The sequence below is a fragment of the Glossina fuscipes genome, unplaced genomic scaffold, assembly GCF_014805625.2.
Source record: "Glossina fuscipes isolate IAEA_lab_2018 unplaced genomic scaffold, Yale_Gfus_2 0, whole genome shotgun sequence".
Taxonomy (NCBI): domain Eukaryota; kingdom Metazoa; phylum Arthropoda; class Insecta; order Diptera; family Glossinidae; genus Glossina; species Glossina fuscipes.
The window spans coordinates 12,489,358-12,507,778 of NW_023998414.1; the positions used below are offsets into that span (position 1 = coordinate 12,489,358).

Here is an 18,421-nt window from a genome sequence, read left to right on the forward strand (position 1 = left end):
AAAAAAAAAAAAAAAAACACGCATTTTCGACAAGCAAAAATCGAATTGCAGCCTTGACTGAGTAGCAGTTAGTATATTTCGTTTAATACAATTATCTTAAGTCAGTCATAACATTGCTTTGTTTTTTTTTTTAATAAAAACTATTTTTTGTATAAAAGTTTTTCGAATAAAATGCGTAAAAACACTATAGTTGAGCGCGGTCCTATCTTTAAATACCTTACATCATTTCGCTTAATACAATTATTTATTTGACGACTTTTCAAAATAAGTTGTTGCGTGGGAACTGATTGAAAAAGTGTTCCGATTTGAACAATTTCCAATGGCGTTCTTCCCTAATTTCTTTAGATCGTAGCAGCATACCCTGTCCCACGTTTTAAAATACTCGCCAAACACGTGGTGTCTGATTCTGCAGATAGTCTCACATTCACCACATAGAATATGATGGGACGTTTCAGTCGTCCCTTGATAGAATCTGCATGAATCGATATCGAAGATACCCATGTTTTTCAGAAGGGTATCTGAGGGAATTATGACCCGCGTAGAAGCCGGTGAGTAAATGTAGATCATCTCAGAACACATCGCATCAAGAGTCGAGAAAAAATAAGAATAATAAAGAAATTATTTTATTTACGTGCATTTACGTGTATTTATTAAGGTTCAAAGAAAAAAGTTCGCGTTCGTATTGAACATTTTGTACTCATAGAGTCGAAGAAGATATATATATATATATATATATATATATATATATATTTTTTTTTTTTTTTTTTTCTGTTTCAATTTTTAAGAACCTGAGCGTCTGAAGAATAATGGCGCCAAACACACATACATATCGCTATTTCTAAGCGTTATCTTGCGGTGATGGGAGCTATTGATTCTAAAGTAAAATTTAATAATTTAACAAAATTAATATTAATAAAAGAAATTTTTATTATATGAACAGAGACTGTTATGGGTGTATCGAGGAAAACGCAAGATAAATCGGGTTTTGAATACGCTTTGGCCGTTATGAAAATGTGCGACATCTTGCACTTAAGACATCGCAGTATTTTCCTAAGAAATGAATTCATATTTACTTTAAGTAAATACTACAAGGAACAGGGACGTTTATTGAATATAATTCACGGTCTCACCAAGAAAGTCATAAAAAGCAAGAAGCAAGCCTTCGCCAAAGGTGCTCGAGGCTCGTTGGCTGAACATGAATTGAATGAAAATGGCGAACTAATTGTGAACAATTCGAATGAAAACAAAGGCCAAAGTCAGGCGGATGAAGAGCTCACAACAACAGTAGAAGGTTTACCATTTGGCCAGTCATCGGGTTTACTCGACGATCCAAATATGGACGATAATTATGTGGGTGAAAAGAAACGTTTGGCATTTTTGGACCTAATGTTAGAAAGCGCTCAAAATGGTGCCTTAATAACGGATACAGAAATTAAAGAACAAGTAGATACAATAATGTTCGAAGGTCACGATACAACTGCTGCGTGTTCCTCATTCTTCCTATCGTTGATGGGCATTCACCAGCATATACAGGAAAAAGTCGTAACTGAATTAAATGACATTTTTGGCAATTCCGATCGGCCGGTTACTTTTCAGGACACTTTAGAAATGAAATACTTAGAGCGCTGTTTAATGGAAACTTTGCGCCTCTATCCACCGGTACCAGTGATCGCTCGCGAATTACAAGAAGATTTAAAATTAATATCAAATAATTATATTATACCTAAAGGAGCTACCGTTACCGTCACCACCGTTAAATTGCACCGCAATCCTTTAATTTATGAAAATCCTAACGTTTTTGATCCCGACAACTTTCTACCCGAGCGACAAGCCAATCGTCACTATTATGCTTTCATACCTTTCTCGGCTGGACCGCGCAGCTGTGTAGGTAAGTAACAATCAAATATTTGAATAATAATTTTCTCTCTTCTTCCTTTTTTTGTTTACAGGCTGGAAATATGCTATGCTAAAGTTGAAAATTCTTTTATCCACCATATTACGTAACTATCGTGTACATTCAGATCTAAAGGAGTCGGATTTTAAATTGCAAGCTGATATAATTTTAAAACGTGAAGAAGGTTTTCGTATACGTTTAGAGCGCAGAATGTTATAACATGGATAACCTACTGTTTTTACATATACATACATTATTGTTGTAAAGCTGGTACCATGTCTTAGCTCTATTTAATTTTAGATTTGCATTTACAAATTTAAGACAGTAATTAAAGTTCGTTATTTTTAATTAATCTTAGATAATTGAATTAATTTCCATGGGTTAACATTTCATTTTAATTAATAATTGACATCATTTATGGCGAACTCCGAACATTTTATTTCACCATTCAAGTCAACGTGAACAGCAAGATCAAATAATTGCTATTCACATATTTTTTTTTTTTAATGACGAATCAGTCAAGGGATGTCGCCTATTTGTGTAACACGGTGACGGCCAGTAATAAGAAAAAGTGAAGAAAGGGAATGATATAGAGAGTGGTCTAGGTACCCAATAAATAAGTAAGTGAATGTTATGTCTTTATCGACTAAACATTTAATATAGCTATGACCAAGATAAACTCTACCGCATTGAGATTTGAATCCCTCCGTGAACACTGGCTTATTAAGCCGACTCTGCTACTCTTGCGGTCTCAAACTCAAACACACGTTATTCAACCAATCAATTTTCAATTGCAATTTAATGCACTTGCAAAATGCTAATGCTCTCGCTCCATTCCCTGTAGATACGGTCCTTCCATCTAGCATATCTTCTTAACAATGCAAGATACGCTGAGTAGTTACCCACAGTTCGATTTTGCGTTCAATTAAGATTTCTGTAAAGAACTAAACAAAGGCAATGGAAATTAATTCAATTCTCCAATAAATTGTGTTTATTATGATTTCCCATAATTCGCCGCTTTTATATTTTTTTTTCTCAAATAAATGTTTTAAAAATCGGCCTTTAATTATTTTGCAAATTTATTACAAAAATGTGAACACTAGGATCGCTTAAGATTTGAAAAACAATTTTTTTATAAATAAGTAAATAAGACATTTTTCAGAAATAAAAAAAATATGGAATACGTTCTTAATATATAGACGTGAAGCTTAAAAAGAGTAAATGCTTGGCATGCTCCTTAGATAGATTTCATTTGAGCCATAAGATCGTCTAAATCAACATTCTCCGTAGAATTTGTAGTGCGTTCATCTGAAGATTGTTCCTGCGTTGGTGGGGCTTCAAAAGCTCGTTGTAAACCGAAAGCTAATTCCTTTGACTGGCCGGGCGTAGACTCCCCTTGGTCTTCCGGATTACTATCAGTCAGTTCGATGCCCCATTCATTAGTTTCATGCACAGGATTTTCTTCATCTGTTATAGGTTGCTCTTCCGGTATAGGTTTGGGTTTAGCTTGATATTCTCGTTGTTTGGCTCGACAATGGGAGTCATCGCATTCTGTGTTTGGTTTAAGTGTCATTTTCGGGAAGTAATCATTTGAAGCATTGTAACCCAGATAATCAGAGACTTGACCAAAATTTAACAAATATTTTAAAGTATTTTGTACCAGCATACCGGCGGTAATACCCATTGTAGTGGGTAAAGAGGCTGCACAGACTCCTTCCCGCTTTAAAGTGCGCTCATCAATATTTTCCGCCACAACTAAAGGAGGAGCACAAGCAAAGCACGCTGTTTCACCAGGCCGTATAAATTGTATGTGGCCAGACACGGCATTTTCTGAGACACCGGACTCAAACCAATTTAAACCTAATTCATTGCAAGCCGCATTAATAGTCATACGAGCCTCAAAATTATCAACACAACTTAAGACTAAATCAACAGGTTGTCCCGATATCAAACCGCCTTTAGCAATAGCATATAGAAACTTATCGAAGGACTCTACAGTAGTTATATTATAATTGTGTGTTTCTATAAGAACATCCGGATTGATAAAAGACAAAGTGCGAGCAGCCGCTTCCACTTTCGACAGGCCAGCCTGATCAGGTGTAAAGAATAGACGATTCATATTAGCCAACTCCACTTTATCGTAGTCGAATAAAATCAATTTGCCTATACCACAACGAGTCAACATATCAGCAGTGACGCTGCCTACACCGCCAACACCGACAACCGCTACCGCTTTATCACGTATCCTTTCATACTCCTTGACTATACCCATTCGTTGTAAAGCCATTAGTCGACTATAGGGATTTGAGTCCACAACCTCTGCGGACATTTTCTCAATGCGTTGACGTCCACCTACTTGTAAAGCATTTTCATGCTGTTGACCGAGTTCTTGTTTCAGCTCTGCTATTTTATTTCGTAATTCTTCAACGGCTGACATATTTCTTCTTTTTTTTTTACTTTAAAATTCGTAATTAATGTTAAATAAACTTTTAGTCCTTTTGCTCGAGTTGTTGAAAGAAATAATTTTGATTTCGTGTCATATACAGAGTTGTATAATATCATAAAGCAGGCATATATAGTTGCAAACTTATACAACACTGTACAATGCATATTTATAGTGTTGTAAAACGCCGTGCGACTTCTAACAAAATTTTGTGAAACTGATATCACACTTGCTCTACAAAGCTGCAATATCATTTGCTGAAATAGATCAACTGCGATTGTTATGATTCTTATCTGGATGGCATCATAAGGCTTTCTAGGCTTTACGTATATCTGACTCTCTCTCTTAATACTCAGAATTTTTGTAACAATTACTGTTCTTTAATGTTCTACAAGGTATTCTAAATTAACTATTTTGTAAAACGAATAGGACATCGCTTTGTTCATAATCATACGCTTATAGAGGTGGAAAAAAAAAAATTTAAGCAAGATGAAAAGCTGAAACGAGATGAATGAAACATAGGCGAAACAAAGTATATGTTTTTTTATAATTATGCCTTTTCCAAATCTAAAGGACCTTTTGAAAAACTGTGGGAGCATAAAAGCCAAAATGTTTTTAATATTAATAAAGCTAATTAAATTCGAAACGGTTAAATCTCTCAGCATGCTGATCAAAATTGTTGTATAATTTCACTTTACCTTACCTTTCTTTTCCATCACGTCATATTTCACATAAAATCAACTAACGTATTGTTTGCTGATAGAGATTGCTTCATATATAAACAACGAATCGATTACAAATAAGGGAAATCGCCCCAAAATTTGGATTCCAAATTTCTTCAATTAAAACACATATAAACACATACGTTTTATTTTTGTGTTATTAAACTAATCATTAAACTAATCATTATTTTCGAAATTATCTTAAAATCATGCAAAAGCTAAATAATTCAATCACTTACAAACACGGAACATTAAGCCATACTTCGGCATTTGCATTCTCGAAGCATATGCATTAATTGTTTTCAACGTTTTAGATGTAATAGCCTTAATCTGGTATTTGAAACGTCAAAAAATCATAATTGAACTTAGCCACTCTGTTTGTTTATAAAAAATTTGCACGTGTTATTGTTGCGTGTAGTGAATATAAGACGTGTGTTGGACGGGCTATAAAAATGTTTAAAAGAGCGAAATTAAATGATTTTGATAAAGCTGACAATGAACTCGATGAAAGACCACCACAGACAGTGCAAGCTCGATTAATTTCTGATTCAGGAGAAGAAGCTGGCCCTCCTATAGATCTCCCAGCCGATGTAACGGTCGAACAATTGGGTTTAATTTGCAATGCATTATTGAAAAATGAAGAATCTACGCCGTACTTGTTTTTCATTGGGGAAGACGAAATTAAAAAGACTTTAGAAGCCACATTAGATTTAAGGTCAATTGATACGGAAGACATCGTCAACATAGTTTATCAACCACAATCGGTATTTAAAGTGCGCCCAGTTACGCGATGTACTAGTTCTATGCCAGGTCATGCCGAAGCTGTTATATCTATTGGATTTAGTCCAAACGGTGAACGTTTGGCTAGTGGTTCAGGAGACACTACTGTTCGCTTGTGGGATTTGAATACTGAAACTCCTCACCACACTTGTGTCGGCCATAGACAGTGGGTTATGTGTGTTGCATGGTCGCCAGACGGCCATAAACTAGCCAGCGCCTGCAAGGCTGGCACAATAATGATATGGGATCCCGAGACAGGTAAACAAGTTGGACGAACTTTATGTGGACATAAGAAATGGATTAACTGTATGAGTTGGGAACCATATCACCGAAACTCAGATTGTCGAAAACTTGCTAGCGCATCAAGTGACGGGGACTGTAGAATTTGGGATATCGTATTAGGGCAATGCATAATGGTTATATCAGGTAATTAGATAAAAAGAACGCTTAATTTAACTCCGTGAAAAAGTGATAAAGGACGTCCAATCCCTTTTAAAAATCGAAGGTCATACGGCTGCTGTTACGGCTGTACGTTGGGGAGGAGCCGGTTTAATTTACAGTTCTTCAAAGGATCGTACGGTTAAAGCGTGGAGGTCTGCTGACGGTGTCTTGTGTCGCACTTTTTCTGGCCACGCTCATTGGGTTAATAATATAACTTTGAGTACAGACTATGTTTTACGTACAGGACCATTTCATTCTATTATAGATCGAAATAAAAGACGTATGGTTGATAGCAGTAAGTATCATGAAGTTTATCCTTTCAATTATGGGATTCGAATCTTGCACTGCATATTTATAGAGGAAGAAATGCAAAAGATGGCCTTTGAACGCTACAAAAATGTTTGCCCAGATGATATTGAATCATTGGTATCGTGTTCCGATGATTATACACTCTACTTATGGTCAGCAAATCAAAATAAATGCATTGAGCGCATGACCGGCCATCAGAATGTTGTTAACGATGTCAAATACTCACCGGATGTTAAACTAATTGCTTCGGCATCATTTGATAAATCGATACGTTTATGGCGAGCCAAAGATGGAAAATTTTTAAACACGTTTCGAGGTCATGTCCAAGCTGTTTACACGTTAGCCTGGTCGGCAGATTCTCGACTGATAGTAAGTGGCAGTAAGGACTCAACACTAAAAGGTAATTTTAAAATACATCCAAATTTTATTTTCATTCTTAATGAAATCTGGTTCGTTAGTATGGAGTGTTCAAACTAAAAAGTTGGCACAAGAATTGCCGGGTCATGCAGATGAGGTATTTGCTGTCGATTGGGCTCCTGATGGCTCTAGAGTTGCTTCTGGTGGCAAAGATAAAGTTGTGAAATTGTAAGTAGTAGTGCTTGTTCAAAATGGACATCTGTTACTAAATTTCTATTTTAGGTGGGCCTATTAGCTTGTTTTTCACATATCTTGGTAATGTAACGTATCAAAAGTTTCCTGTAATAACTTTTGTTCTTCGGCGGGGCACTCAAAGTATTTATGAGGAACAGCTGAATCATATTGCAGTGCTTTAGTAGCTGCCAGAAAACCAAGAGCAACGCTCCGTTGTACACTAAAACCCCGTAAAAGACCAGTAATAAAGCCACTTGACCAACTATCTCCAGCCCCAGAAACGTTAACGATATCTTTTACTAAAGGGGCTTCATAAAATCGAATGGAATGCTTGTCCGTTTTAGGAACAAAATATGCACAGTTTTCAGCATTAAATAGCGGAATCGAAAAATTATCAGCGCGTATACTCACAAGGACCCCACGACCACCTAAGGTTACAGCGATGCAATCAAAATGGCTGTTTATACTTTCCACTAAATTCTTGCAATACGACAATAAGTTTACGTTCTTATCGTTATGTCCAATTATATTTTTAAGGCACAATGCTTCAGCAATGGTTTCTAGCTCAAGAATGTTAGGCGATATAAATCGTATTTGTTTTGCTAAATGCAAACCTAATTGAAATGGCTTTGCGGCCTTCCACTTGTCTGTCGGTTCAAAAAATACCGGCTTACTATATTTCAAGGTCAATTGCAAAATACTCTCCATAGCTTCTTTGCTTAAATTTCCGTCCATTATTACTAAAGGCGCTGTTTTAAATTCGTTCTCATGCTTCGTGATTATAAGCGGTGTTATCTGTTCATGTATTTGCATATTGGCCATACATAGTTTACAATCGCCTACCTTATCGAAAAGTATGGCACAAATAGCTGTAGACTCAACTTGACTTATTAATATGCACTTATGTAATTGTTTCGGTATCAATTGCAATAGGCTTTCACCCATCTGATCGTTGCCAACTGCCGATATCAAATTTGCTTGGCCGTGTAGTTTATAAATTGCTTCTGCTAGATTGCGACCCACACCGCCTCCTGTCAGCGTTACACGAGTATGATAAGTTGCACCATCGAGAGCCAAAGGCTTATCTTCTATTAAATTCTGGGAAAGGTCTAGCATTGATCCACCAATTACGAGAGGTTTCAATTGTCTATTTCCCGTTGAATTTTGCTTTGCCATTGATTCAAGCAATCGCCTTTGCTCAATTTGGCTCAATTCACATGCTATTTGTGCCGCAACTATTGCATTATTTTTAATCAATGCTATATTGGCCTGCAAGCTATTGCCTTCGGTAATTCTGGCAACAGCACCCAAAATAAATGGCGTCACGTCTTTACCTGTCACCCCTTTAAGTTCGGCCTCTGTATACGCTTGTTCAATTGCTGCTGTTAATTGATCTTTATCAGCTGCGTACTCCTTAGGTATTGGGACACCAATTAAAATTCCCGAATTAATTTGCAATTTATTTAAGGCGTTTATTAAAAACGCCGCTTCTTGAGGATCGCTAAGATTGTAAGGCACCTTAATACCACTGTCTCGAGTATAAAAATCTGGAAAATGCTGTTCCGCATTACCATAAGTGGTCACACAAACCCCTTGAGTTTCAAGGTATTCAAGAGTACGTGGTATATCCAATATGGATTTGATGCCACTACTTATGACGGCTATAGGCGTTCTACCCAATTCCACGAGATCAGCTGATACATCCATGGTTATATGACCGTTACGATGTACTCCACCAATACCACCTGTAGCAAATATCTTTATGCCTATCATGCAAGCAGCTCTTATTGTCGCTGCAACCGTCGTACCACCAGTTTGTTTTTTGGCCACAGCATATGCCATGTCGCGTCGTGAACACTTTACAATCGTATCACTCGCTTTAGCTAATTTAATTAAATCGTTTTCACTTAATCCCACTTTAACACGGCCATCAACTATAGCTATAGTAGCTGGCACAGCACCTGTTGAAGTTACTAAATTTTCCACTTCAAGAGCTGTATTAACGTTGTGAGGGAATGGCATTCCGTGAGTAATGATCGTGGACTCCAAAGCTACTATTGGTTTTCTTGTATTAATTGCATTTTGAATTTTCGGATCGACATCGAACAATGTACTACAATATCGTGAATTTATTTGCGCAAAAGAACTCTTGGAATATTGAATAAATAGGTTTGTGACTAGTCTAAAAGTCATTGTTGCTTCTTTTTCTTATATTAGTTTCAATGTTCAAGGGATTAAAGGGATAATATAGATTAGTAATAAAATCGCCAAGGCTCATTTGTGAGAGCTCTTAAGAAAGCCACATGTTTTTCATTAAATCTACTTTGCGATACGAAAAGAAATCTTAATCTGCGGCTTCACGTATGCAAAATGCAAAGACCATCTTATATACTTTATTTTAATAACTTTAAAAATTGGGTTTCACCTGTTTATTTAGTTAAATAAAATTTCTTCTGTCAGGGAAATACGCGACCAGTTGCACACATTCACGACAAGGCTGCCAATATAATACAAAATAATTAAAAGGTGACAACAATAAAAGCGGAATAGGAACATTTCTATATATATATGCCGAGAAAAATTGGAAATTTGACATTATTGTTTTGCGCAGCATTCCTGTAGTCGTAAAATCAAATTGTAGATCAGTGAGAATTGAAAAGAAAGACGAGCATACCGTGTTTTCACGATTGCTGAAAAAGCATTTATAAATATGATAAAAGAGGAGACGTAATTAATTTTGTTTGAACTATCACAACTTTCCAACGTCGAACAAGTCAAATATTATGATATACATTTTCATTGTCATCATCACATGCTTCCTACATATTTCAATAATACCGGAGCTCTTGTTGAGTTCTATATAGAATTCCTATTACAAATTCAGTTCTTTATAGAACTAAAGTATTTCATTTCCCGAATTTTTAATAACCATTACTTCATTTTCCCTGGCATTGAGTGATTTTATCAAATCATTATATAGATTGCGGAGCAAAAATCACGCAGTACGCTTCGTAAAATAATCTACCTTTAAGTAGCTTAAACCTATTCTCAATTATTGTACGCAATATGTAACGTTAAATCGTCAAGTTCCGGTATCGGGTTTTCGCCGTCAGTTTAAAAATTACTCGCTAGGTAAAATTTCGAAATTTCCATATTTGTCTAATTGACTATAATTTCTAACGTTATTCAAAAAATCCTCGTGATCCATTCTTTTTTTTTAACTTTTCAACAATTTGTATATATCTTTTTATTAACAAAAGTAGGGCTGCTTCTAAATATATCTTACTTCATTTTATTTTGGAATTGAACGAAACACCTTTTGTATAATGAAGCCATTTTTACGATTGAATTCTAACTAAGTAACAATCTTTATTGTTAAACTCCAGACTGTTTAGACAATTCGTTGCTTATTTTATTGGTATTAAACATATTCTTTAATAGACCACTCGCTTTCGTGGTTCCCGATATTGCAGGCGAGAGTTTAATTTTTTTTTCAATGGCGTTACAATTTTTTATTTTCATATAGTAGTCCAAACTGAATGGATCAGGCGGATAAATATCTTATATGTTATCCGCAGCGGTTTTAAAAGGTTTGTATACATTCGTGTTGACTGCACTTATTTGTATTGTCAAATTTTTTCCTATCCAAATAATTTGTCAAGTGGGGGAACATTGTTTTTTGTCTTGTTGGCTTGTCACTTTTTTTTGCACAATTATACATTAATTTCCTCTAATTTTTGAATAGGTTTTAATCAGATTAAAAAAATATAAAATAAAATAAAAACAAAATGAGTTATAGATGAGAAATCTGAACAATTCGATGAGGTAAGTTTTTGTAAATGGAGACAATTGGTGTGTCCTCCGTATAGTCCACGTCATACACCGGCTTATACAGCATTGCGTGTCCAATAAAATATTTGTTTTTGTTACAGTTTGTAAAAATAAATAAATGGGATGGCACTGCTGTTAAACATGCTCTAGATGATGCCGTTAAGAATGCTTTATTTGCGACAAGGCCACATTTGAAGGAACAATTTGGTTTAATCAATACACGTTTGATTTTGTGTACATTAGCGGTTGGCGTCGCTGTTATGGCGCATGGTTGGGATTTCACGCATCCATTTCCCGAATCAAAGCCAGTATTAATGTTTTGTGTCGTTGGTTATTTCGCTTTAATGGGCGTTTTAACTTTGCATACTACTTTTCGTGAAAAAGGAACGTTTGCCGTAGCTACTGAGAAAATGCCCAACGGCGAAAGACGATTATGGGAAGCTAGCTCAGATATGAAGAAATATGATGATAAATATACTTTAGTGTTGTCTATTAAGGATGCTAAATCATTAAAGGAGACAAGCAGTGTAAAATCCTGTGCAAACTTTATCGATGCTAATGGTATTGTTTTGGATAATCATATTGCTAACGAAGTGAATCGCTTGTATAACACTTTATCGATAGAGAAAAAAGAGAAATAGCTTATTAGGTTGGTTTGAAACTGGTGAATTTGTAATTTCAACAAAAAAGTATGTGGATGAGAAGTACTTTTTAATGATTTAAATAAAATTTTTGATTTCAATAAAACGTTACAATTTTAATGGCTAAGCCAAACCGTCTATATTATTTACATTAAATTTATAGAAGCATATTTGAATTATAAGAGTTGGTTCGACGTAGTAAACTTAAATAATCGAAGCAACTTCTTTCTAATTTATACAATTTATTAATAAAAAATTGATAAACCATGAACAAAATTTAATCAAATAGGAAAGCAAGCAATAAAAAAATAATCAAAATTAGAAAATCCTTTAAACAAATTCAAAATTATGCGTGAAATTATTACTGTGCAAATAGGAGGCGCTGGCAATGCCATCGGAGATGCTGTAAGCTTAATTAAACGTTCTCAGGTTTACTATACCTTCTAAAGATGTCTGTTTTCTCAGTTTTGGAACGTTATAACCCACGAACATGGCATAGACTTTAAATCTGGGCGTTTTTGTGGCACTAGTCAATTACAGCTGGAACGCGTGAGCGTGTTCTTCAATGCTACAGCTAGTCAAAAGTTTTATGCCCGCGCAATATGCGTTGATACTGAGCAAGGACAATTGCAAAAGTTATTCGGTAAGAGTGATATATACAGACCCGAAAACTTCGTTTCTGGTACAGAGAGCGCCGGTAATAGCTATGCGCGTGGATTTCACACTGATGGTGCCGCCATTTTAGAAGATGTTTTAAATAACATTCGGCGGGAAGCCGAAAGTGTGGATTCGCTACAAGGTTTTCAATTAATTCACTCGATTGGCGGTGGCACTGGTTCTGGATTGACGGCGTTGATAATGGCGTCTCTTGTCGATGAATACCCCGATAATCTTATTTCGAACTATGTAGTCATACCATCAGAGAAAATGTCACACGTCGTCGTAGAGCCTTACAATGCGGCATTAAGTATTCCATCGCTGGTGAATTTTTCACATTTGACATTTTGTTTGGATAATGAGGCCTTATACCATATTTGCTCACAAAATTTACGCATATCAACGTCCACTAATGAACATATTAATCATATAGTGGCCTTAACAATGTCTGGCATAACAACATGCTTACGATTTCCAGGTCAATTGAACGCAGGTCTTAGAAAAATTTATGTTAATATGGTACCATTTCCGCCTCTTCATTTTCTTATACCGGGATTTGCACCTTTGATATCTCCTAAACAACAACAATACAATAAGGGCACAGTATCTGAACTTGTGCAACAGATATTCTCATCCAATAATTTATTATGTGCGGTGGATTTAAGGCAGGGCAAATTATTAACAGCAGCAGGTATATTCCGAGGTCGAATGTCACCGCGAGAAGTGGATCAGTTAATGACTAATGTACGCAACAAAAATATCAACCATTTTGTTGAATGGATTCCGAACAATATTAAAACGGCTATTTGCGATATTCCACCACGCGGACTGAAAATGTCGGCGACATTTATTGGAAATACTACGGCTATACAAAAAATGTTGAAAAGAATTCTCGACTCGGCCACCGCAATGTACAGACGCAAGGCTCATATGCATTGGTATACCGGAGAAGGTATGGAAGAAGAAGAATTGACTGACGCATTTGAACAATTGAAAGAACTTATAGACACTTACTCCAGAAGCGCCGCCGATGAGATGGATGAAGCTCAAGGGGAAACCCATGTCAGTTGTGCTTTCTGTCCAAAGTTAGCGGGAGAGAAATAGTATCATCATAGTATAAGAAAAAGTGACGATTGAATTCATAAATACTTTATTGATTTGATTAAATGTGGCAATTGATCTCTGGAATTTTTATAAAAAAATATTCCAAACATATTTGTTTTATTTGAAAATACAAAAAGAGCTGAAGAAGTTCGTCAAGTAGGGCTCCGTAAAGGCTTTACCACTACTCAAGTCATAAGAGCTACATTTGTAATTTTCAATCAATGAATTTTGAATTAATTTTTTGTTGCACTGCGTTTAGATGGGCCAGGAAGAGGTGATTTGTTCTCAGTTTCTTTTTTAGTGGCAATTATTATTTTCGTTATATCTTCGAGTAATTGTTCGGGTGGTGGAAATTTGCTAGCTCTTGGTGTTTTCTTTACGCCTGACCATAATTGGACACGCATTGCTGCAGGCTCCTGAGCGATAGCAACCTCAAACGATCCTCTACGTGGCGTTCCTTCTGCATTTAAAGATAACTGTAATTCGATGTCTGGCTTAAGTTTTATCAATTTATTTTGAAGTTCGCGGTGCAACACTTCTGCTCTCCTTTTAAAGACCGATCAGGAGCGACAGTGTTCTATGTATAATACGGGTTGATTTGGTTTTAGGCTACTGGAAGAGCTTTTTGTTCTCTTCGAAGTGCTGCTTGCACCATCCTACAAGAAAGAAACAAAAAAATGACTAAAATCCTTGGATTAACCATTTGTTAACATACTTCGTCACCGGCTTTTTTCCTTTTCGGCGGCATTGCAGACCACTCTTCTCTAGATCTTTCCTTCGTTTGGCGGTTCGCAATTTTGTAAAATGAAGTTTAGAAATGACGCGCTCAATCGCAAAGAAAACCTTGCCACCAGAAAGAATTCGGTGTTCGTTGCTGACTTTTACTACTTTTGCTACCAAACACGTAATGCAAAGTAGTGTTGTGATTTTTACTTGAGTTATAGTTTACCGGTAACTATATGTGTAAAAAGTTTGTGAAAATAAACATGATATTTCAATACAAAAATTTTAATAGAAAAATCGCAATTATAGAAATTAATTAATATATGTGCATCTTTAATGTACATGTTACTTTGATATTTTAAATAGAAAATATTAAATAGTATTGAATCGATGCATAATTCGATATATATTCTTTGCAGTTGTTTGTATTAACTGATAGCAAAAGTACGATCAACTATTTTAAGACATTTTGTAAAGAATGTCAAGCAAGCAAGATTTTTACTACGAATTTTGATATTTTTGTTTGAAAATGATGAATGCACTGACTGGAAATTTTAATGAATTAAAGTAAAATTATTTCCTTTCATTTTAGCTAAAACAATCAAACATATGTTGTAGGCTTAGTCTATGTTAACAAAACTAATAAAAAAATCGTGGAACAATGTGCACACCTGGTAGGTGTACATATGTTAGGATTGTCTCACTTCCAGTTGGCAACTTGGCAACTGTGATTTTTACACACAGCAATGTAAGGTTGTAGTAGAGCGATTAACAATGTCTATATTTTCGGACAAAAAATATATGGAAACTTCATGAAATCACTAGATATTGGGAAAATGTCAACACATAGCAAGGTCTGGGGAGCTTTTACGCATTGGTTTTTTTCGGAATAAACGTATACGCATTTTCGATCGTTGTATAATCCAAAAAAGAAAAATTTCATATAAAACATTGAAAACATTAAGAACTATTTGGAAAATCAAAACCCATACTTTTTATATAATATTTTCTAAACAAATAATTCATTTTCATTTAACCACCATGGACTAAACATTTTTTATCTATGTTCAGCCTAGTTACTAATTAATTTGAGTTTACTACACGTTTTATATTTGTCGGGCTCGCACTCCTCTTCTAATATAGAGTCTTTAACAGAAAGCGCGTTTTTGGCTGTAAAAACTACGATTAGCGGTATTGTCTAAGTTGAATACTATTCAAAACGATGGAAACACCGTAAGTGGGTGGTAGGTATGAATTTATTTCAAAATCAATTTCTAATGAAGCAATTTTTATTTATTTATTGTTTCTACATTTTGTAAATAAATTTGCAAAGTATGGATTTAAAGGCGGTCGGATAACTTAGACGTCATCCTTTGCCTACTCAGCCACTCATGCGGATTCTAGTAGAACAAATAAAAACTCTATAGTCGCCATACTATACAAAATTTAAGAATAAAAATTTTATCCACAATAAATAAAAAAGTCGTGAATGCTAAACCGATGAAGCGTACTTTTTATTTTTAAAGGTTTACTTTATATGTATTAATATAAATGGGAAATGACTGAAACATGTTCTTAAATAAATAAAAAGAAAACGCAAGGAACCGAAATAATCAATGTGTAAAATAGTGGAGCAATGTCATTGAAAAATCCAAATTGTTCGAATAAAATTAACACGCAAATATTTTTATTTGCTGTTTGTGTTATATTCAGTCATTGGATATGCACATGGTAAAGACAGTCGATGATTTAACTGGAGTTTCGATAACATTCAGAGGAAAAACACAAAACTATTTGATTATTTTTTAAATTCATAAATTTATTTACTTAAATTAATTTTGAAAATTGCTTGAGGATTGATGGATAGCATTCCCCTCTTTACATACCTTTTACATATGTTTATACGTCAAAGAGCACATGATTGCGCTTATGTATGGTCGTTTTAATGGACCAGCTTCACTCTGTGACAGTACGGTGGCTGTGCTAAAATTCAATTGTTCACCACGCACGTGTCATTTTAAATAATTCACCTTATTATTGTCAGTCTGATTTTTTTCCTAATGCAGTAAATTTCTAACCAATTTTTTCGGTAACAAAATAAAACTAAAACGGCCATTATTATCTGTAAAACAAAATTTCTATAATTCGGAGTTAAAGAATTTTAATAAAGTTTAGCGGAATATTAAGGATATATAGGAAAATTAAAAGCGGTTTTTTTGTGCGTTAGTAGTTAAAAAGTAGAGAAAAATAAAAACGGGCAAAAATGGGTAATGTTATGGCAGCAACTTCGTCTACGCCGAGCAGCGCAGCAACAGCATTAGATAAAGCGGCTAAACAGGGGCTACCGGAACCAGCTCCACCTGGAGTATTAACCTCGCAATCTAAAGAAAAGGACGATTCGTTAGAGAATCCAGGAACTGTCGAAGAATTACATAAAAAATGTAAAGGTTAGTATAAAAACGCGTGAAGAGAATATACCGTTAATAGTGATTGCGGTGACATACATAAGAGGGGTAATATTGTTAAGCTGATGACATAACCTACAAGAATGTGAATGAAATTTTTGTAAAAAATGAATGAAATTCCAATTGTTTTCAATGAAATTCTATCGTAGTCTATTTGATTTTCAGATATACAGGCCATGACCTTTGAAGGAGCAAAGGTGATGTTAAATAAAGGTTTGAGTAATCATTTTCAGGTTTCACATACACTCAATTTATGCAGCACACAGCCAAGCGGTTATCGTTTTGGTGCTACATATGTTGGTACCAAACAATTTAGTCCCTCTGAAGCATTTCCAGTGCTTTTGGGCGACATCGATCCATCGGGTAATCTGAATGCCAATATTATTCATCAATTCTCGCCCCGTATTAGATGTAAATTTGCCTCACAGGTAAATTTCAATGATAATGTTTTTAAAGTATATATTGTAATTCATTAATATATTAAAATTTTACAGATTCAAGAATCGAAAATTACGGCTGCGCAATTAACGACCGATTATCGCGGCGACGATTATACTGCCTCGCTTACTGTGGGTAATCCAAATATTTTCAATAATTCGGGTGTTTTTGTTGGACATTATTTACAATCAATTACCAAGTCGGTAGCCTTGGGTGCTGAGCTGGCTTATCAATACGGTCCGAATGTACCTGGTGGTCAAATAGCGGTGGTATCAGCTGTCGGTCGCTATACTAATGGTGATTCTTCATGGTCGGGCACTTTGGGGCCGGGCGGTGTTCACATTTGTTATTATCAAAAAGCCAGCGAACAATTACAAATTGGTGTCGAATTGGAAACTAGTCTGAGAATGCAAGAGTCTGTCGCAACAATGGGTTATCAAGTGGATTTACCTAAGGCTGATCTCATTTTTAGAGGCAAGTGTTTATATATATATATATATATATATATGTATATAAAACTGAGTGTAACAAAAAAAGGTCGAAAAACCTTGCAAACACAATAAAATATATATTCCGTTTTTGTTCGTTTGCAGGTTCCTTTGATTCTAATTGGAATGTGTGTGGTGTACTTGAGAAACGTCTACAACCTTTGCCATTCTCTTTTGCTTTAAGTGGACGTTTAAATCATACCAAAAATCAATTTAGATTAGGTTGTGGTCTTATTATAGGTTAACTAGGGTATCTCTAAACGTACACAATTTAGAGATGTAACGAAGATGGAATGCTTAAAATTACGACTTCTCTTGGAAAAAAGTAAATAACAGTTAATTCGTACCAGACAGACCCACATGTGAACCGTAGTAACAAATACAAAATTAACGAATCCCACAACGGAAAATTAACGACTAGTTTTGCACACCAATAAAATACCAAAAAAAAAAAAAAAAATTGAAAGAAGAAGAAAATAATAATAATAATAATAATAATAGAAATGATTGAAATTCAGAGATTTTTGAATGTGAACTTTAGCCTTAAGAGTCATTTCAATCTAAATGAAACAATATCATCATTTGCCTTTTGTCACATGTTTTTAGCATTAAACAAGAGAATCAGGAAATAGTTCTTAATAAATTTTATAATCCATTTGACGGTAGAAAAGATTCCAAAATTCTTTCCTTTGAAATACCTAATTCTTTGTGTTTATGTATATATACATATATATATATATATATGTGTTTTCTTTTAATTTTCCAATTTTGCCAAAAAGTTTATTGATCATCTGCGTCATCAAAATAAGCAATGTTCATATGAAAGAATGCAGAACGAAGAAAAATGAAGACCATATTTATGTATATATATATATATATATATTTATGTATATA

The 18,421-nt window shown here is 34.9% G+C and overlaps 8 protein-coding genes across 12 annotated transcripts in view; 5 read left to right on the forward strand and 3 right to left on the reverse strand.

The window, feature by feature from the left end:
- Positions 1 to 2,631, forward strand: part of LOC119638515 (cytochrome P450 4g15) — a 9,085-nt gene extending 6,454 nt beyond the window's left edge. The window contains exons 4-5 of the mRNA XM_038035338.1: positions 941 to 1,888; positions 1,950 to 2,631. Of these exons, the coding sequence (XP_037891266.1) occupies positions 941 to 1,888; positions 1,950 to 2,113 (1,112 nt within the window). The 3' untranslated portion in view covers positions 2,114 to 2,631. The remainder of the gene's footprint in view (positions 1 to 940; positions 1,889 to 1,949) is intronic.
- A 226-nt stretch (positions 2,632 to 2,857) lies between these two features.
- On the reverse strand, positions 2,858 to 4,423 carry LOC119634169 (ubiquitin-like modifier-activating enzyme 5). Its single transcript, XM_038028175.1, has one exon. It carries the CDS (start codon positions 4,329 to 4,331, stop codon positions 3,132 to 3,134), a length of 1,200 nt encoding a protein of 399 aa, XP_037884103.1. The 5' UTR covers positions 4,332 to 4,423; the 3' UTR covers positions 2,858 to 3,131.
- A 1,032-nt stretch (positions 4,424 to 5,455) lies between these two features.
- LOC119640410 (protein Notchless) lies at positions 5,456 to 7,320 on the forward strand. The gene is made up of 5 exons (XM_038038432.1): positions 5,456 to 6,265; positions 6,345 to 6,575; positions 6,639 to 6,989; positions 7,048 to 7,174; positions 7,229 to 7,320. Exons 1-5 carry the CDS (start codon positions 5,512 to 5,514, stop codon positions 7,239 to 7,241), a joined length of 1,476 nt encoding a protein of 491 aa, XP_037894360.1. The 5' UTR covers positions 5,456 to 5,511; the 3' UTR covers positions 7,242 to 7,320.
- LOC119640403 (pseudouridine-metabolizing bifunctional protein C1861.05) lies at positions 7,229 to 9,570 on the reverse strand. Its single transcript, XM_038038419.1, has one exon. It carries the CDS (start codon positions 9,371 to 9,373, stop codon positions 7,250 to 7,252), a length of 2,124 nt encoding a protein of 707 aa, XP_037894347.1. The 5' UTR covers positions 9,374 to 9,570; the 3' UTR covers positions 7,229 to 7,249.
- Positions 9,571 to 10,745: 1,175 nt separating this feature from the next.
- On the forward strand, positions 10,746 to 11,752 carry LOC119644823 (signal peptidase complex subunit 2). The gene is made up of 3 exons (XM_038044580.1): positions 10,746 to 10,770; positions 10,980 to 11,005; positions 11,113 to 11,752. Exons 1-3 carry the CDS (start codon positions 10,746 to 10,748, stop codon positions 11,650 to 11,652), a joined length of 591 nt encoding a protein of 196 aa, XP_037900508.1. The 3' UTR covers positions 11,653 to 11,752.
- Positions 11,753 to 12,000: 248 nt separating this feature from the next.
- Positions 12,001 to 13,413, forward strand: LOC119644824 (probable tubulin beta chain CG32396). The gene is made up of 2 exons (XM_038044582.1): positions 12,001 to 12,057; positions 12,118 to 13,413. The coding sequence occupies exons 1-2, from the start codon at positions 12,001 to 12,003 to the stop codon at positions 13,411 to 13,413; spliced, it is 1,353 nt and encodes a 450-aa protein (XP_037900510.1).
- Positions 13,414 to 13,472: 59 nt separating this feature from the next.
- Positions 13,473 to 16,038, reverse strand: LOC119643156 (selenoprotein BthD-like). 5 transcript variants are annotated; one of them, XM_038042528.1, is made up of 3 exons: positions 16,023 to 16,038; positions 14,129 to 14,368; positions 13,473 to 14,069 (listed from the first exon to the last, which is right to left on the reverse strand). In XM_038042528.1, the coding sequence occupies exons 2-3, from the start codon at positions 14,159 to 14,161 to the stop codon at positions 13,647 to 13,649; spliced, it is 456 nt and encodes a 151-aa protein (XP_037898456.1). In that variant the 5' UTR covers positions 14,162 to 14,368; positions 16,023 to 16,038; the 3' UTR covers positions 13,473 to 13,646. The 5 variants fall into 5 exon arrangements, with proteins under 5 accessions (XP_037898456.1, XP_037898433.1, XP_037898449.1 ...); XM_038042505.1 differs by lacking the exon at positions 16,023 to 16,038 and adding an exon at positions 15,129 to 15,361; XM_038042521.1 differs by lacking the exon at positions 16,023 to 16,038 and adding an exon at positions 14,808 to 14,868.
- Positions 16,039 to 16,399: 361 nt separating this feature from the next.
- LOC119643188 (mitochondrial import receptor subunit TOM40 homolog 1) lies at positions 16,400 to 17,993 on the forward strand. The gene is made up of 4 exons (XM_038042538.1): positions 16,400 to 16,583; positions 16,767 to 17,029; positions 17,096 to 17,513; positions 17,633 to 17,993. Exons 1-4 carry the CDS (start codon positions 16,400 to 16,402, stop codon positions 17,770 to 17,772), a joined length of 1,005 nt encoding a protein of 334 aa, XP_037898466.1. The 3' UTR covers positions 17,773 to 17,993.
- The last annotated feature ends 428 nt before the right edge of the window (positions 17,994 to 18,421 follow it).